Here is a 16,602-nt window from a genome sequence, read left to right on the forward strand (position 1 = left end):
GCTATGTATATTTCTGTGTAGAGATTGGAAGCCTTGATTTTTAATACATAGTTATAGATTATAGATGAATTGATTTTTTTTTAAAAAAGCCAAAATATTTTCAAAGTTCTATAACAATAACTTTTTTTTTACAAGTATAACATTAAAATATTCAAACCAGTGGTGAAATATCCGTCCATGGAAAGAACAGTGTTAAGTGCGATTAGAGTTCTGGCTGCGCAGTGTCCTCATTTTCTTTCTTGAGAAAAGGCTGAAGGGACGTGAGGGAGGAGTTTAGGAAGCACAGATTGTATGTGGGCAAGCCTTAATTGACTGGGGTCATTTGCATTCACTGAGCTGTTGGAAGGGACTTTACTGCTGCAATCGGAGACGGTGAAGCGGGGAGGAGGGGAAACCTTCCCAAAAGCAAGGAGAGGTCGGCAGAAGAGGGAAAAAAGGAATCGGCTGCAACCCCAGAAAAGAGGTGGGGGAACGCCATGGCACAAGTGGATATGGAACAACTGAGGAGCAGAGGCGCCGGCAAAGCCATCGCGGTGCTAACCAGCGGAGGAGATGCACAAGGTAACATGTTTACAGTCTCCTTCCAATAGGTTTGGTTTTTACCGCACCCACGTCCCCGGACAAAAAAAAAATCAGGTACTAAGGTCGCCGCAGCAGCAATGTGCGGGCGTGACCGGCAATTTCATCCACTACTCGCCACCCCCTCCCCCAGGTAAAACATCAGAGAGATATCGAACAGGATGAATTTTCACATACAATAAATAAAAGCACCGGGATTATGGCTAAGTGACGAATTAAAGACTGCATTTTCCCTTCGGGGGAATAAAAAAAGCTTTAAAATTTCTCTCAGTCATCCGGAGGATGGGGAAAGTGGGATGGTCGCCATTGAAGCGATTCATGCTTTTTTTTAAAAAAAGAAACGGATAGCAGGTTTTGTTTACTCCATAATTCGACGTTTATCCGCTTTTGGGGAATGGTTGGTCTGTGCAGGTCGGGTTCAGTTCAGAGGTAATTGAGAATTGATGGGGTTTTGTTTTAATAGTGCCTTCATATAAAGTCCTCTCCCCGCCACCTGGCCAGGCCTTTCGTTTTATAGTTTTCGTGTCAGATTGGGTCCTTCCTTTTAAAAAAAAAAAAATCTCCCACTTACTAAGTGAATAATGTTAAAGATGTGACTGACCCGCTGCCTCTGGCTTTCCTTGAACTCTAACGGACAGAGCTCGAGCCCAACGGTCAAATCCAGCCGTTAATATTTTTTTTTCCGGGCTCCCGCCATCATTGATATGGGCACACGCCGGTTCGAACGGAGGAAGGGGTTTTTTTTCCCCCGTGACCTGGAAACTACTTCCGCCGTTTACGATTTTTTTTTTTGTTTCAGTTTGTACATTATCCAACCGATTCGTATTTTGATAGTTTTTAACATTGAAAAAGAAAATCACCCCTTGTTTTCATTGCCAGTTTCAATGATGGCGGGTGAGTCACGTGGTGACGGACGTGCTGCCTGTCAGGTTGTCCGTTCACGCGTGCGCTAGGATTCGCCAACCCATAAATAGGCCATTTGGCCCATTATGTCTGTGCGGACCAACAAGCACCAAACTATACTAACCCCATTTACCTTGCGCCTGGTCCATAGTCTACCATGCCCTGGTATTTTAAGTGCTCACCTGGATGCTTCTTAAATGTTGTAAGAGTACCTGCCTCCCTCAGGCAGCATGTTCCATATCTCTACTACCCTCTGGGTGAATTTTTTTCGCCCTATGATCTCCACTAAACCACTTGCTCCTCACCTTTTCTTGTGCCCCCTTATCTCGGACACGTCTGCCACGGGCAAGAGGTTCTTACGATCTGCTCTGTCTATGCCTCTCGTTGTTTTGTGTACCTTAATCAGATTTCCCTTCAGCCACTTTCTGCTCCAAGGAAAACAACTCCAGTCTATCCGGTCTCTCCTCATAACTGAGACTTTTCTTCCCAGTCAACATCAAGGTGAATCTCCTCCGTACCTTTTCCGGTGCAATCACGTCCTTCTGATAGCCCGGTGACCAGAACTGCACACTATATTCCATTTGTTGCTGAACCAATGTTTTATAAAGTTGTAACAAAACTTCCATGCTTCTATATTCTATGCCCCAGCTAATGAAGGCAAACATCCCATATGCCTTCTTCGCCACCCTATGTACCTGTGCTGACACCTTCAAGGATCTTTGAACTTATGCACCAAGGTCCCTTTATTCCTCTGTGTTCCTCGGGACTTAACATTCATTGTGCTGGGTCAGACTGCTGCAACTCAGTAGGAGACTGATTTCTACACTGCTTCCCCCAAGAATTTACTCAAGGTTGTTGCTGCTGCTGCTACCACCATCTGCCCAGGTGAACCATATGAACTAGGAGTAGGGACTTCAGTCCCCCACCTCCCTGCCGATCCTGCTCCACCATTCGATACCGTCATGGCTGATCTCACCTAAGCCTCCACTCCCCTTTTCTGCTGCCACTCCCCATAATTCTTCAACTTATCTCCTTTATAAACTTATCCAAATGTTCCAGCATCTGCTGCACTCTGGAATAGTGAATTCCACAGATTCGCAACCCTTTTGAGAGAAGTAATTTCCCCTCATCTCTGTTTTAAATCTGTTAACCCTTATAAACTGACCTCTTGTTCTAGATTGCCCCAAATGAGAAAACATCCTCTCTGTGCCCCCCTTATCAATTCCCTTTAGCATCTTGTACATCTCAATTAGATCTCCTCTTGTTCAAAACTCAAGTATATGAATCATATTTTAAAAGAAGCAAGTAACCAGTTGTGGCATTTCTGAAACCAGGCAACCAATGTTAAAAGTGTGAGATAACACAGTGTGGAGCTGGAGGAACACAGCAGGCCAGGCAGCATCTTGGCCTGCTGTGTTCCTCCAGCTCCACACTGTGTTACCTCAGACTCCAGCATCGGCACTTCTGACATCGGAGATAGTAAGAAGTGTGTTTCTTTTCTCGACATGCAACCTCATATTTTCAAGTCTATGTGCTTGGCCAAAGCTAATTTCAGACAAGGTCCACCTCATTTATGTTTCTTTGAAGCTGCCGGCTCTATTTGAGTCTTGGAGTTATAACTTCAACTCATCCCTGCTCTAGTTTACATTCTGGGTATGGACACAATACAAATGTACATTCTCGTGCCTGCTGACCTCCATTCAATCTGTCGCATTTCTAACCTATCCTTTATTCTTTTCCCCAAGAAAATCTCACTGCTATTAAATGAACTAACTTTAGCAAGTGTGAGATTACTGTGGCATAAATTCTGAGTTCAACCTCATGCTGACCTGTCTGCTTTTTTTGTAAGTTTCCAGAAACTTCTAAAATGCGAAGGACATTCTGAGAAGTTATTGATGAGTCAAGGCACATTTCATAATCATGCTTGCCATTTTTAACGCACTTGCTGCAGAAGGCAAGTGCTTACATTTGTATAGCATTTATAAAACATCACAAAGTAATTTGCAGCCAAATCACCTTTACTGTAGCTGTGGTAATGTAGCAAACTCCCAGAAACAGAAACCTGGCAGTGATCAGGTAATCAGGTCAAATTACATTGCTTGAAAAACTACTATTGGCTAATACATCAGGGAGAACTCCTCTGCTTTCTTTCAAATATGAAATACCATGTAATCTTTTATGTCTGTTTGAAAGGGCACGTGGTGCCTCAGTTTAGCTTTAGTTCTGTGTTCCCTGACTACTAATGGGGAAGTGATGGCCTAATCATAGTATGGCTAGACATGATCCAGGGACCAGGGTAATATCTGGGGACCTGGGGTCAAATCCTGCCACAGCAGATGGTTGAATTTGAATTTAATAAAAATCCGCAATTAAAAGTCTAATGATCATGAAAACATTACCAGTTGTTGGAAAACACCACCTGGTTCACCAATGTCCTTTTAAGGAAGGAAATAATGTTCTTAACCTGGTTCGGCCTACATGTGACTCCAGACCCACAGCAATGTGGTTGACTCCTAACTGCCGTCTGCGCAATTATGGATTGGCAATATTCCCACATACCATGAATGAATCATTTTTTAAAAAACTACTGCATGGAGTCTCCATTTATATTTTGCATTCAAGCCCCAGAGTGGGAATTGAACCTGGGAATGTTGTGCCTGTGAACATACTAACTACTGAGCCAAGTATAATTTGCCTTTTCTGTATTTACTTTTGATCTTTGGAATTGAGTAGGAGCTCTGTAATTGGAATGTTATTTCTATTGTCATCTTTCCCATTGCTGGGTATTGTCTGGCGTGTCAGTACATTTAACTTGTGTCCATGACATTTTCCCTCCAATGCAACTGTCTTATATACAGCAATTGTAACTTTTACCAAAGAACTTTTGGTACCATTTCTCAAAGGTACTGATGCTCCTATCAGAGAGTTTCATCAGGTGAAGTTACCTACTAGCTATTTTTGAGAAATTTAGAGAGAGACTTGATCAGTGTCCTGTTTCGTTTAGTCTCAAATTTCAACGGTCCCAACATCTGCAGCTTTTCTGGGGGTCTGACTATCCAAATATTCACTGCCATTTCTCAAAAGTTCTTCCAGATAACATTGACAAGATGGATAAGGAGTATCTATCAGTGATCTAATCAAAAAACTCGATGGTCAGGGCAGATGTGATCTAATTTCCCCGAATCTTTGTATCGCCTCATACTTCCATACTTCACATCCGTTGGCAGTGAAACCCTTGTTTGCATACACCGCCTCTTGCCCTAGCCTAGTATTCTTCACTCTCTTTTTAAACTGCCTACATCCTGGACTGCAGTACACTTTTCCCCTCCTCAAGATTGTCTTCCCACCCAAGTACTTTCAGTCATTTGCAGCCAGGAGAACTTGTCATGCAGGGAGACTGACAAACGCACCCTGTGGGATTTGTAATTTAGTTGCGGAGGGAGGGGATGAAGCAGTCCCTCATTGAAAGGCACTCAGCACTTGATCAAATGTCCTGTCATCAGGAAGGTGGGCACCCGCTTAGAGCCGTCTCCTGCCCTTCCTCTTCCTCTTGAATCCCTCCCCTCTGCTCCCAACCATCACCAACCCACCCTCCAAAACTCTAGAGTGGGACTAGAACAGACAAGATTTTGAATCTGAAGGATAAGTTTGAAATGCTGAGCCACAGATGACGCTGCAGTGGTTTCCTTTGCCCCCAGTGCGTTCAATTTTCAATCCTGGATTTTTTTTCTACTTTCGTTTGATAATTTAAAAAGTTTAGTTAGAACGTTCTCCATCTCTTTGGGTGAATTTTTATGCAGTCCGCTAGCAGTAAATGTCGATTACAGGCCTTGACAGACAGGCTTGTGTTTTCATTTGCCCCAGAGAAAACTAAGTTTGAGGCCAGCCTGGCTACAATGCAGTGCAAATCAACCATTAAATTGTGTATTTAATACCCAGTGTTCCCAGTGCTACGGCTTGCAGCCTCCATTCAAATCTTTTGTTTCCACAACTATCCCACGCAGTGAGGTCACAAAGAAACGATATCTGAAAATATGTTGAAAAACAACGTTCAAATGAGTTATTGATGTTGATGCCTTACACTGGGGTTAATGATAAGGAAGCACCCTGAAACTAGCACTTACTATAAAGTCGCACCTATGCTAAGTCTCTGAAAAGCAAGTTTACTGGTTGGCATGGCAGCTTTCCGAATCACAATTAACATAAGCTGAATGGTTTAACTATTAGAGTTGACCTAGATAAGAGGTTGGGAAGAAGATTTTACAGAATGAAGTTCAAAAAAAAATGTTGCTCCTGGATCAGTAGACTTTTTGAAAACTCAAACCTGGTAAGCATACAATTGGCTGTTTTTAGCATCACAGATAGCAATATAATAAATTAGAATATAGTAAATCACCCACACATTTCAATATTGCGCCATTTCCTTCCTTATTTCATCAGCTCATGTTGCTCTCATCAGTACCAGCACTATAAGTAACAGTCCAGTAACTTCACCTCAGTATGTTAGGCAGTTCACTGCAGGCAGACTGCAAGATCTGAAGGATCGTAGCTTTGTGCTGAAATAGAACCTTGGCCCTTCTCTGAATTACTTAATCATAAAGTACTTTTTAAAATACATAATTGCTCCACAAAATATTTCCTGAAGGTAGCAGTGTATTATGCGATAGGGAATGCATCAATCGGTTCAGATCATAATTGAACATTCAAGTACCAGAGTGCGAGGATGTTTATTTTGTGAACCTCGTATCATGAGGTATGAAATCATAGTTAGAATCAACCATCCCCATTTGTCATGAGGCCCTAATAGTTTGGTTCTGAGGAAGGTTCACTGGACCCGAAACGTTAACTCTGTTTTTTACCTTCACAGATGCTGCCAGACCTGCTGAGCTTTTCCAGCAACTTTGTTTTTGTTCGTAGTTTGGTTACACTCTTGTTTCTCCTTTTTATCCTCCTGTCGATTTTTTTTTTTCCTTTCTGCTCCCTAATTTAAAATTATATCAAAAGACAAACAGCTGTCAATGCAAAAATGGACTGACGAAATAGCTCAATTGGGAGCCAGCATGGACTTATTGGGCCAAATGGCCTCCTGTATCATATCCTGACTGACATTTCTCCCTCAGCCTGTAGGACCAGAACAAATGAACTTGCCGTGCATTTGATTAAGGTTTGTAGGATTGTGCTGAGATCAAAAATTCCAGCTATTTACTACATAAGTGTCGTTTTGCTTGATTTTTAATTCCTGGCATTTTGGGAACCCTTTCTAAGAGATATCTTAAAGCGTCATATTAATGCAATTCTTCCTTTCATAACTCGATGCATTGTGATTTAATAATTGTTAATATTAACAATCATACCTCCCCAGTTTGGATTCGGCTGAGGGTGTGTATAGAGTTTTACATCACGGAAAGAGGCCCTTTGGCCCATCATGTCCATCCCTTTTGTCAAGCACCTGTGCTGTGTTCAAGCACATGGTTCATTGCCTTGTACTCCATGGCACTTCAAGCGAAGACCTAAATACTTCTTAAATGTTGTGATCATTCCTGCCTCTACCACCCTTTTAAACAGCCAGTTACAGATCAGCAGCACCCTATTGACTCCTTCTCCTTCCTATCTACCCTCTCTATTCTCCCATAATTTTGTACACCTCAATCAGGTCACCCTGCCATCTTCTCCGATTTGAGGAAAACAACCCCAGCCTATCTAGTATATCTTCATTACTGAAATGCTCCAGGTAACACAATGTCCTGGTGAACCTCCACTGCACCAACCCTGCCACATCCCAAATTTTTGTATCCCATTTGCCAAATTGCTGTGGATCCCATGGGCTCTTACCTTCTTGACCAGTATCCTACACAAGAGTTTGTCGAAAGCACTACCAAAATCCATGTAGATGACATCCATTTCAATAACCTCATCCACACGTGGTCACCTTGCAAAACTCCAATCTAGCTTACCAGACATGGTCTTGACTTGACAAAGCCATGCTGACTATTCTCGATTAAACCTTGGATCTCCAAGTCAAAACTAATTCTATCATAGAGCACGGAAATAGACTCTTTGGTCCAACCAGTCCATGCCGAACATAATCCCAAACTAAACTAGTCTTACCTGCCTGCTCCTGGACCATTTCCCTGCAAAACTTTCCTATTCATGTACTTATCTAAATGCCTTTTAAGCATAACTGTGCCCACATCCACCACTTCCTTAGGGAGTTAATTCCACACGTGACCTATCCTCTGTAAAACCAAAAATTGCTCCTCCTGTCTCTTTTAAATCTGTCTCCTCTCGCCTTGAAAAAATATGCCCCCTAGTCTTGAAATCCCTCATCCTAGGGAAAAGACACCTACCATTTACCTTATGTATACCCCTCATGATTTTATAAACCTCTATAAGGTCACCTCTCAACTTCCTGCGCTCCAGTGAAAAATGTCCCAGCCTATCCAGCCTTTCTTTATAACTCAAACCTGCCATACCCAGCAACATCCTGGTAAATCTCTTCTGAATCTGCTCCAGCTTAATAATATCCTTCCTATAACTGGGTGACCAGAACTAGACACGGTACTACAGAAGAGGCCTCACACTCAGATTTTTTTCCAATAGTTCCCCTTTAACAAACTTGCCTACAATTCCTTTGTTTATCCCTACCAGCCTTCTTGAATAATGGGTCCATATTATTCGTCCTCTAGTCCTCCGGCATTTCCTGTTTCCAGAGAGGATTTGAAAACTAATGTCAAGGTCCGTACAATCTACTTCATTGCCTCCCACAGCACTATAGGGACTTAGCCAATTTTAAGCTGACTAAAACCATTAATACATCCTCCCTTTCTATAGTAATTTGTTCACAATCCTCTTCCCTGGTCTATGTCCACATTATTCTTCTATACTGTGACTCCAGATGTAAAGCTCCCTTTGCCACTAATATATTTGTGAAATGCCTTTGGGCTTTATCACCTAGTGTTTTTCACACACCCTTTTTGCTTTCCTACTTTTCTACATTATACAAAGTAACCCCCTGCCTTTCTTCTTGCCTCTAGGGCTTCTGGTGTTTGGAGCTGTTGGTATCTACTGTTCTACCTTTATCCATTCCTCAACATCTGGAGTTTCCTGGAATTTTCAGTCTCAAACTTCACCTTTACAAAACATTATTGGCCTTGCACTTTCACCACTTCCTTTTTGAATGCTTCAATATGGACTTTCCTACAAGTAGCTGCTCCCAGTTCACTTTGGCCAGACGTTATCTTATGAAAATCAACCTCCCTCCCCAATTCAAACTCTTTATGTTGAGCTGAATAACATAAAGTGAAATTCTAACAAGACCAGATCTGATGGCTAGGTACAATTTGCAACCATGCATTAAAAGCATTGCATAGGAAGTACTTTAAAGCACTTTTGATTTATGTGGAATTTTCCTATATTGATGCCAATACATTTTAACAACAACGTTGCACATAATAGTTACTATATATACATTTGTACGGCACACAGGGGAGTTATTCGACCCTTGTGCCTCTGTTGGCTCTTTTGAAAGATTCCTTCAGAAACAAACAAATTGTCCTTTTCAATTATTTATGTAATTTATTTTTGAAAATTATTGTTGAATCTGTTTCAACTACCTTTTTAAGCAGTACATTCATATATAATACTTTGCAGCACGAAACTTCTCACCTCCCCACCCTGCCCCATTCCTTTTACCAATTGCATTAAAACTGCATCCTCTCGTTACCTTACCATCTTGAAATCCCTCACAATTTTAACTCTTCTCATAACCCTTTGTTATTCAAACTAATTGTAGTTGTCACCTGCAGGTATGAATGCTGCAGTGCGTGCAGTGGTACGGATGGGGATCTATGTGGGAGCTGATGTTTATTTTGTGTATGAGGTTAGTACCCTTTTTGTCCTGTTTATCTAATATTGAAGATCCAAGTGCTATCTGATTATTTGTTTAAAGTGAGTATGGGTGGCTTGGCCTTGCTCTCTTTATCCTCTTTCGAGGTTGATTATAGGGAAATGTAAAGCTGAGAACAGAAGCTCTTTAGGAACTGTTTAGACCAAAGGTTAAAACACAGCATACAGTTTAGTCGTAATAGATGTTCTGGTCCTGATTTTTTTTTAAAAATTCGGTCTCTTTCTCTTTCGTCCTCCAATCTCCTATTTAAATCACCTTTCTTTATCATGAAACTGGAAAACACGTCATAATAGCCAAGCCTGATATGATCCTTGTGCAAACTCACTTTTGTTCTTCTGAGGAAGCAATCAAGAACAGAATCTAGCATTTATCTAGTCGGTAGTGACTTCACTGAAACCAGTGCATTATCTGTGAAGTGTTTTGACATGTTGAGGACATGAAAAGTGCTGTGGGACTGTTTGTTCCTAATTGCCTAGTTTTCTCTTAGCCTGTACTCCCTCGTTTTTGAACTTTGACTGGTCAATATTCATCATACCTTCATAGACTGGATAACTTCAGTCCCCTTGACACCTCCCTTGCAAGTTCCTGATTTCTGGGACAAACCTGTCGTTTTGACCTTGGTCCCTTCGGGATCTCTGTTTCACCCTTCATAATGATGTCACTGACCTCTCCGTGTGTGTTTGACCTTTGTTCAGCAACCGCATAAATTCCTTGGATTTTTACGCAATCTTTCTGTCATGCTACCTGCCGCTCTTTTAAAAGGCTTTCCGTTCTAGTTCCCACCTCTCTTCCTGTGTATGTACATGTTAAACCAGCACTTCCAATTTTGATTCCTTGTTCCTTTATAGAATTATCCTGGGTCAGCTTTTGCTGGAATCTGACAGCATGTTAACGGTGCACACTGTTAATAATGCCCAAATTGACCAGCAGGCTGAAGGGATTAGGAGATTCCCCAGAGAGTTACGAACTTCCAGAATTTTTTGGTTGATTTGCATCACAGTTGTTTGGCACAGGAGTGGATTTTGCCTGGTAACTAATGTCGTCGTACCAGCCGTTTCGTTTTAGCACTCAACAGCATGCGCGTCACTGAATTGCTTACCATTGACCTTGTGGGAGTTATTATTGATCAGGAGCTTAACTAGATCAGGCATGTAAATACTGTAGCTACAAGAGCAGGTCAGATGCTGAGAATTCTGTGGCAAGTAACTCATCGTCTGTCCCCCCCTAAGCCTGCCCACTGCTGACTAAGCACTGGTCAGGAATATGATGGAGTACTCCCCACTTGCCTGGATGGGTGCAGCTCTAACAATACTCGGGAAGTCCGGCATCATCCAGAACAAATCAGCCTGCTTGAGTGGCGACTGATCCACTACCTTAAGTATCGATTCTCTGCACCAACAACAGTGGCAGCAGTGTGTACCCTCTATAAGAGGCACTGCAGCAACTTGCCGCAGCTCCTTTGGCACCTCCCAAACCTGCAATGTCTCCCATATGGAATGGAAAAGGTGGCATACACTTTGGAACACCAGCATCTGCAAGTCCTCCTCAAAATCACAGAACATGCTGACTATCTCACCAGGCCTTCACTGTTGCTGGGTCAAAATCCTAGAGCTCCCTAATAGCATTGTGGCTGTGCCGGCAACGCCTACATCTTGGAAACAAGGAATTTCCAGAAGGAAAAGCCTAATAATCTCAGTGGAACTTACGGTGTTGTTAAATATAGTTCAGTCGTTAATTCCAGCTTGGCTTTCTGGCCCAGAAAGTGAAGAGTTTAAACACTTCAATTTAATTTTTTTTTAAATGTTTTAAAAAGTCAGGTTTTGAGGGTAATTCCTTGTATTTTGTTTTCTATCTCTTTTTTTTTCAAATCTTTTCTGCTCTGTCATTCTTCTTGGTTCTTTCTAATCCTTAAACCATATTGTATCAGGAGCTATAATGTTGAACCCATGATTCACTAAGGTTTCCGGGTGTGCCTGTAGTCCTTGCTGCACTATTATCATCTTGCAGTTCTGTTCCAACAAGATTCGGCTCAATATCTAACTCAATTAGTCTGGTTTGTTGGAGGATTCAAAGTCTTTCGAAATCTGATGGCATCATTGCTTATTATCTGGACTTTGTTTCTATTATTTGGGAAATAACGCCATAAATACCAACTGAACTAAACTCTTATCTGGGGAAATCCAATAGTTAGGTCTGTATTCATCCTCAAGTCATTACCCACTGCACTCTCAAATCCCCAACTATCTTGGCTTCGGCCTTCAATTCATTTTCAAATCTTGGCAGCTATTGATATAATGAATCACATCCATAGTCTTAATGGCTTCGTCCCCACAAAAAAAAAACTATTACTTTCTCTCACCTTCAATTCTGGTATCCCCTGATCTCTGCTCCCTTGACCATGAGTGACACAAACTTGCATGTCTTTTATCGTACAACCTGTTTCACCATTTAGCTGGACCACTTGAAAGCATATCGGCCAATGCTCTCCATTAGTAAAACAACTCGCTACTCAAAGCTACTTCGGGAATGCCAAGAAAAACCTCTTGTCTCTGCTACAATCCATCTTCTTAAACCACCCTTCCCTGCATCCTCTATCGTCGCCTCTGACAGTAAGTGTGAGGTGTTTGTGGAATTTATTGTTACGAAGGTCGAAATCATTCATTGAGTCTCCCAGCCACGTGCCTGCGTAGCATTACTTGACGCTATCCGTCCTGTAGCTCACCCATTGCTGAAATCCTCATCCATGGCTTTTTAATTTGTAGATTTGACGGTTTTGGTGTTCTCCTTGTCAGCCTCCCAGTGTCTGACCTGCATAAAATTGTGCTCCTCAAAAGATTCTGCTTCCAATGTATTAACTCGCTCCAAATCTCACTTGCTCATTATTACTGCGCTTGCCGACCTAAAATTGTCACTGAGCTACTTAAGGTGATTCTAGGTCATTAAAAAGGTAGATTTTAAGGAGTTTGTTAAAAGCCATGCAGAGAGAATTCCAGAATTTGGGACCTGAATGTTTGAAGTCAGAATGGTTAAAGCATGGAAAGAGGCCTTTCACCTGCTCTGATGGTACTGTTTCTCCTCAATAGCAGCTCACCTAGGCCCACTGCACCGCTTTTCCCCGTAGGCCTGATATTATTTTTTCCTGTCTATTCATCCAGTTCCCTTTTGAAAACTATGATTAAATCTTTCTCCATGAGACTTTCAGGCCTTGCTTTCCAGATCCAAGCCACTGGACGCATAACGAGCGTTTCCTCATGTTACCTTTGGTTCATTTGCCAATCACCATAAATCTCTCGTTCTCTATCCTTATGACCGTGAGGACAATTTCTCTCGCTCTCTATGCTGCCCAGACTCCTTGTGGTTTTGCATACTTCAGTCAAATCTCTTCTTGGCCTTCTGCTTCGAGGAGAACAACCGCAGCTACTTCAATTTATCCATGTCGCTCACCACTGGAACCGTTCTTGTAAATCTTTTCCGGATCTTCTCCAAAGCCTTCATGCCCTTTCCAAAACATGGTGCCCAGAATTGAATGCAATCCTACAGATAAGGCTGAACCAGAATTGGAATGCTCAATGCTGTAACAGACACATCTTTCCTTTTTGCAGGGTTACGAGGGGCTCGTTACTGGTGCAGAGTACTTGAAGTTGGCAGACTGGGACAGTGTTTCAAATATCATCCAACTGGTAAGCTCTTTGTTCTATTCCTGTTCAGGGTTCGTGCAAGTCAAGCCCGATTTAGAAAAAGGACTTTTGTACAGTTGCTATGAGTGACCAAATTTTCCTTTAAATCATATTACTTTGGATCGCTGCAAAGGGAAGTGTTTTTAGGACAGAGCAGCACTTGAGGTACTCTGTAGTACTTGAAATCCAAGTTTGCAATGAAGTGGCATTTTGTCCCAAAGGACATGTCAACTAATCTTGATTAGTGCTCCCACCGAAGGGCTCTGTTGTTCATCATCAATGGTGAAAACTGAAATTTTAGCTGTACCACTGTCACATTCAAACCAGGCATTAGGAGGTGCATGCAGTGACTTCCTGCTGGGTTCTATTATCCCAATCTGCCTGCAATCTCCCTGGCATATTAGATATCTTCACATAGAAACCCTTTCTTTCACCGATCACACAGCTGAGAGCAGGAACTCGAGTGTTGAGAGAATTGAGAGTTCTGATGATCGTAATCAGCATTAGGTGCTTGAAATGGCAGCGTGCACGAAAGAAGTGAAATGGGAGAAGAACCACAACCAAGTTGCTGCAGGCCATGTCGGCCTGTATCCCGGCTGTGTTTGGGATTACGTTGATTTTAAACAACCTGACCATCTTTCTCCAGTAATCTAATCCTTTCACTTACTTAGTCAGCCATCGTGTGCCACAGTGAGCTCAGTGAACGCTGGATGGCATAACCACAAGTGGATGTGCAATATTCAGGATTAATGTGGTCTGTTTGATTATTCAACTCATGTTGACATCTGAACGGTGAATGGAGTTGAAGAATTCAACTGGTTGTGACATGAGCGTGAACCTCATTACGAGTTAGATAGCCAGCTCTTTGAGTGCCTCCGTCTTCCTTTCGAGTATGCTTGCTTGTGAATGTGCTTTTCTTTTTGCCGCCTTCTGTATTACTTCCTCTCTTGGTACATCTTATGACCTATCTCTGTCTCAGGTTCCCTTCATTATGAAATTGAGCCATTCTCCCTTGTAAGCGAGGGATTCTCACCTACGGGGTAAGGTGCTTCTATTTTTTGGCATTGGTTGCTTTGCACCTTTGCAGGCTTAGTTGGGGTAGTACTGGTGCTGCTTGTATGATCTGTCTAATGTGGCTGCAATCCAGCCTCACTTTTTTTGGGTAGAGAAGCTGGTAAATGGCAACTTTGCTTTTTTTCTTTTGAGCGCGTGCTTCCATTGACTGAGTGAAAATGGCTTTTTAATTCCTAACTTGGTAACTCTACTCACCACAGAACAGCATCTTTTAACCAAAACAGCACAAATAAGAAGCTAAAATAATTCGTCAGTGGTAACCTCCATTGAACAGATGAGTCATTGGCGTATGCTGTAGTTCTGTATACCCGCCTGGAGGAATCCAGCTGGGGTGGTTGTACAGTTTGCTTTTGTTGCAGAGTGTTTGAAATAGTTTCTGCCTGAACAGCTAAAAGTTGTATTTGCGGGTGTCTCGAGGACCAGATTGACCGTGCGCACGTGAATTGGAGTGTGGATGGGCCCCTCTGTGTCTCTGAGAATGCTGGTCCACGCTGCATCGTCTGAAAAGCTTTGGAAGTTGATGCTGATGTCCATTTTTAAAGGGGGCCAGCTGGCCAGCACATCATGAATTGTCCGGTTTGAACCAGCCTGGAACCCCGTGCGCAGAGGCGAGGAGCGCGTCTGTGAGACACAGCGTTCTGAAAATGGCAAGCAAAAAATCTGCTGCGTTCTGTCAAATTGCCTGCCTGTTAAGTTAAAAGGCTGACTTCCAACCATGCCTTAGTTTTTAAGAGCGGTGACATGTTATGCTAATGCGAATATTGGTGAAAAGGTAAAGTGAGCTTTGAAGCTTGGGTAAAGAATGGAACAGCGTTGAAGTCATGCAGTTCAAAGGCACCTTTTTCTTTCTTTAAAATTATCATTACTGGCCTGACCCAAAGCCGCATGGTGCAGCAGCAGCCCTTTTTTTTTTGCATGAGTCTGAACTGTTTCTGTTTGCACCTTCTGTAAGTGATAAGCCAGGTTTGAGACTCCCAGTTCTGTCAGGCATAATGCTCTGTTTTCACCGGAATGTTTTTTTCCATCTGATGGGCAGGGTGGAACAATCATTGGCAGTACCCGATGCAAGAGTTTCTGCACCCGTGAAGGTCGCCAGGCAGCAGCTTACAACCTGGTGCAGAATGGCATCAACAACCTGTGTGTGATCGGAGGAGATGGCAGTCTCACCGGGGCCAACATCTTCCGGACAGAGTGGAGTGACCTGCTTGCAAGTCTTGTTGAAGAGGGTGAGTGCCTTTTAAAACAGTAAGAAAAACCTGCAAAGTATATACTAGAATGACGAACGTGCAATGAAGGTAGACACACGTTTAATATTTCATCTCACGTTCCTGGCAGTTTTAGGAATTCTCATTATCTGCGCCATTGTCTAGTCAGTAACGTTACATCCAGTGTTGCTGTATGAGGCAGTAGGGGAACTTACACAATCGATGAAGTGATCCATAATTTACTCAAGCAGACCATCCAGCCTGGTGTCTACACTTCACATGAGCCTCTTAAACTCAGTGGTTAGCACTGCTGCCTCGCAGCACCAGAGACTTGGGTTCGATCCCTGCCATGGGCGACTGTCTGTGTGGAGTTTGCACGTTCTCCCCGTGTCTGCGTGGGTTTCCTCCCACAGTCCAAAGATGTGCACGTCAGGTGGATTGGCTGTGCTAAATTGTCCAGAGGGCCCAGGAATAGGGTAGGGTGTGGGTCTGGGAGGGATGCTCTTTGGTGGACTCGATAGGCTGAATGGCCTGCTTCCACGCTGGAAGGATTCTACGATTCATGCATCATCTAGCTCTAACATCCTAATCTACTTACTTCTCTTTGCGTACCATCAAGCTTCCACTAAAATGCTGTTCACCTCAACCAGTGCAACATATCGTAATCCCCACTCTGATTAAGGATCACCATCCTGGGTAAAGAAATTTTAAAACGTGACTGTAGAAGTACCCCTGCTAAGTTGTGTCCACGTAATCCTCCTGGCTCCCTGAGTTGAGGGAAATTGTAAGTCTGAACCTCATAACCTACAACATCATAGGGTCTGCGTTGAGTTTGCCGATCTGAGCCAAGGCAACAGGTGAGATACTAGAGGTTAATGTCAGGGCCTTAAAGCTAAAATTCCTGGTCCTAATCATTATCCGTTGATCCTGCACGGAGAAGGAACATTTTCCTTATCAGCTCGGTACTGGAGGTTTCATATATATGTACAACTTAATATAATTCCCACTTCCCTGCTTGCTCCTCATACCACTTTGATGTTCTTTTTTTCTCATGCAAGTATCTTCAGTTTATTTTCTAACAATTCAGACTTTTGTTTCAACCTCCAGTTTGAATAGAGAATGTTGTTCATTCAATGGGAGCAGGATTGGGCTTAGACCTGGTGGCTGACACAGTCCATGTCTTGCTGGTTCTCTCTGTTCAGGCTCTCAAATGGAATATCAACACTTTCATAGTCCACTGTGAAAGGGGAGGTGATGA

The 16,602-nt window shown here is 42.7% G+C and overlaps 1 protein-coding gene across 1 annotated transcript in view; it reads left to right on the plus strand.

Moving 5' to 3' along the window:
* The first annotated feature begins 232 nt into the window (after window positions 1–232).
* Window positions 233–16,602, plus strand: part of LOC109911438 (ATP-dependent 6-phosphofructokinase, liver type-like) — a 36,268-nt gene continuing 19,898 nt past the window's right edge. Inside the window, exons 1-4 of the mRNA XM_048599332.1 lie at window positions 233–561; window positions 9,288–9,361; window positions 12,991–13,068; window positions 15,176–15,365. Coding sequence (XP_048455289.1) covers window positions 477–561; window positions 9,288–9,361; window positions 12,991–13,068; window positions 15,176–15,365 — 427 coding nt within the window. The 5' untranslated portion in view covers window positions 233–476. The remainder of the gene's footprint in view (window positions 562–9,287; window positions 9,362–12,990; window positions 13,069–15,175; window positions 15,366–16,602) is intronic.

Source organism: Rhincodon typus, chromosome 7 (genome assembly GCF_021869965.1).
Source record: "Rhincodon typus isolate 14 chromosome 7, sRhiTyp1.1, whole genome shotgun sequence".
Lineage (NCBI taxonomy): Eukaryota > Metazoa > Chordata > Chondrichthyes > Orectolobiformes > Rhincodontidae > Rhincodon > Rhincodon typus.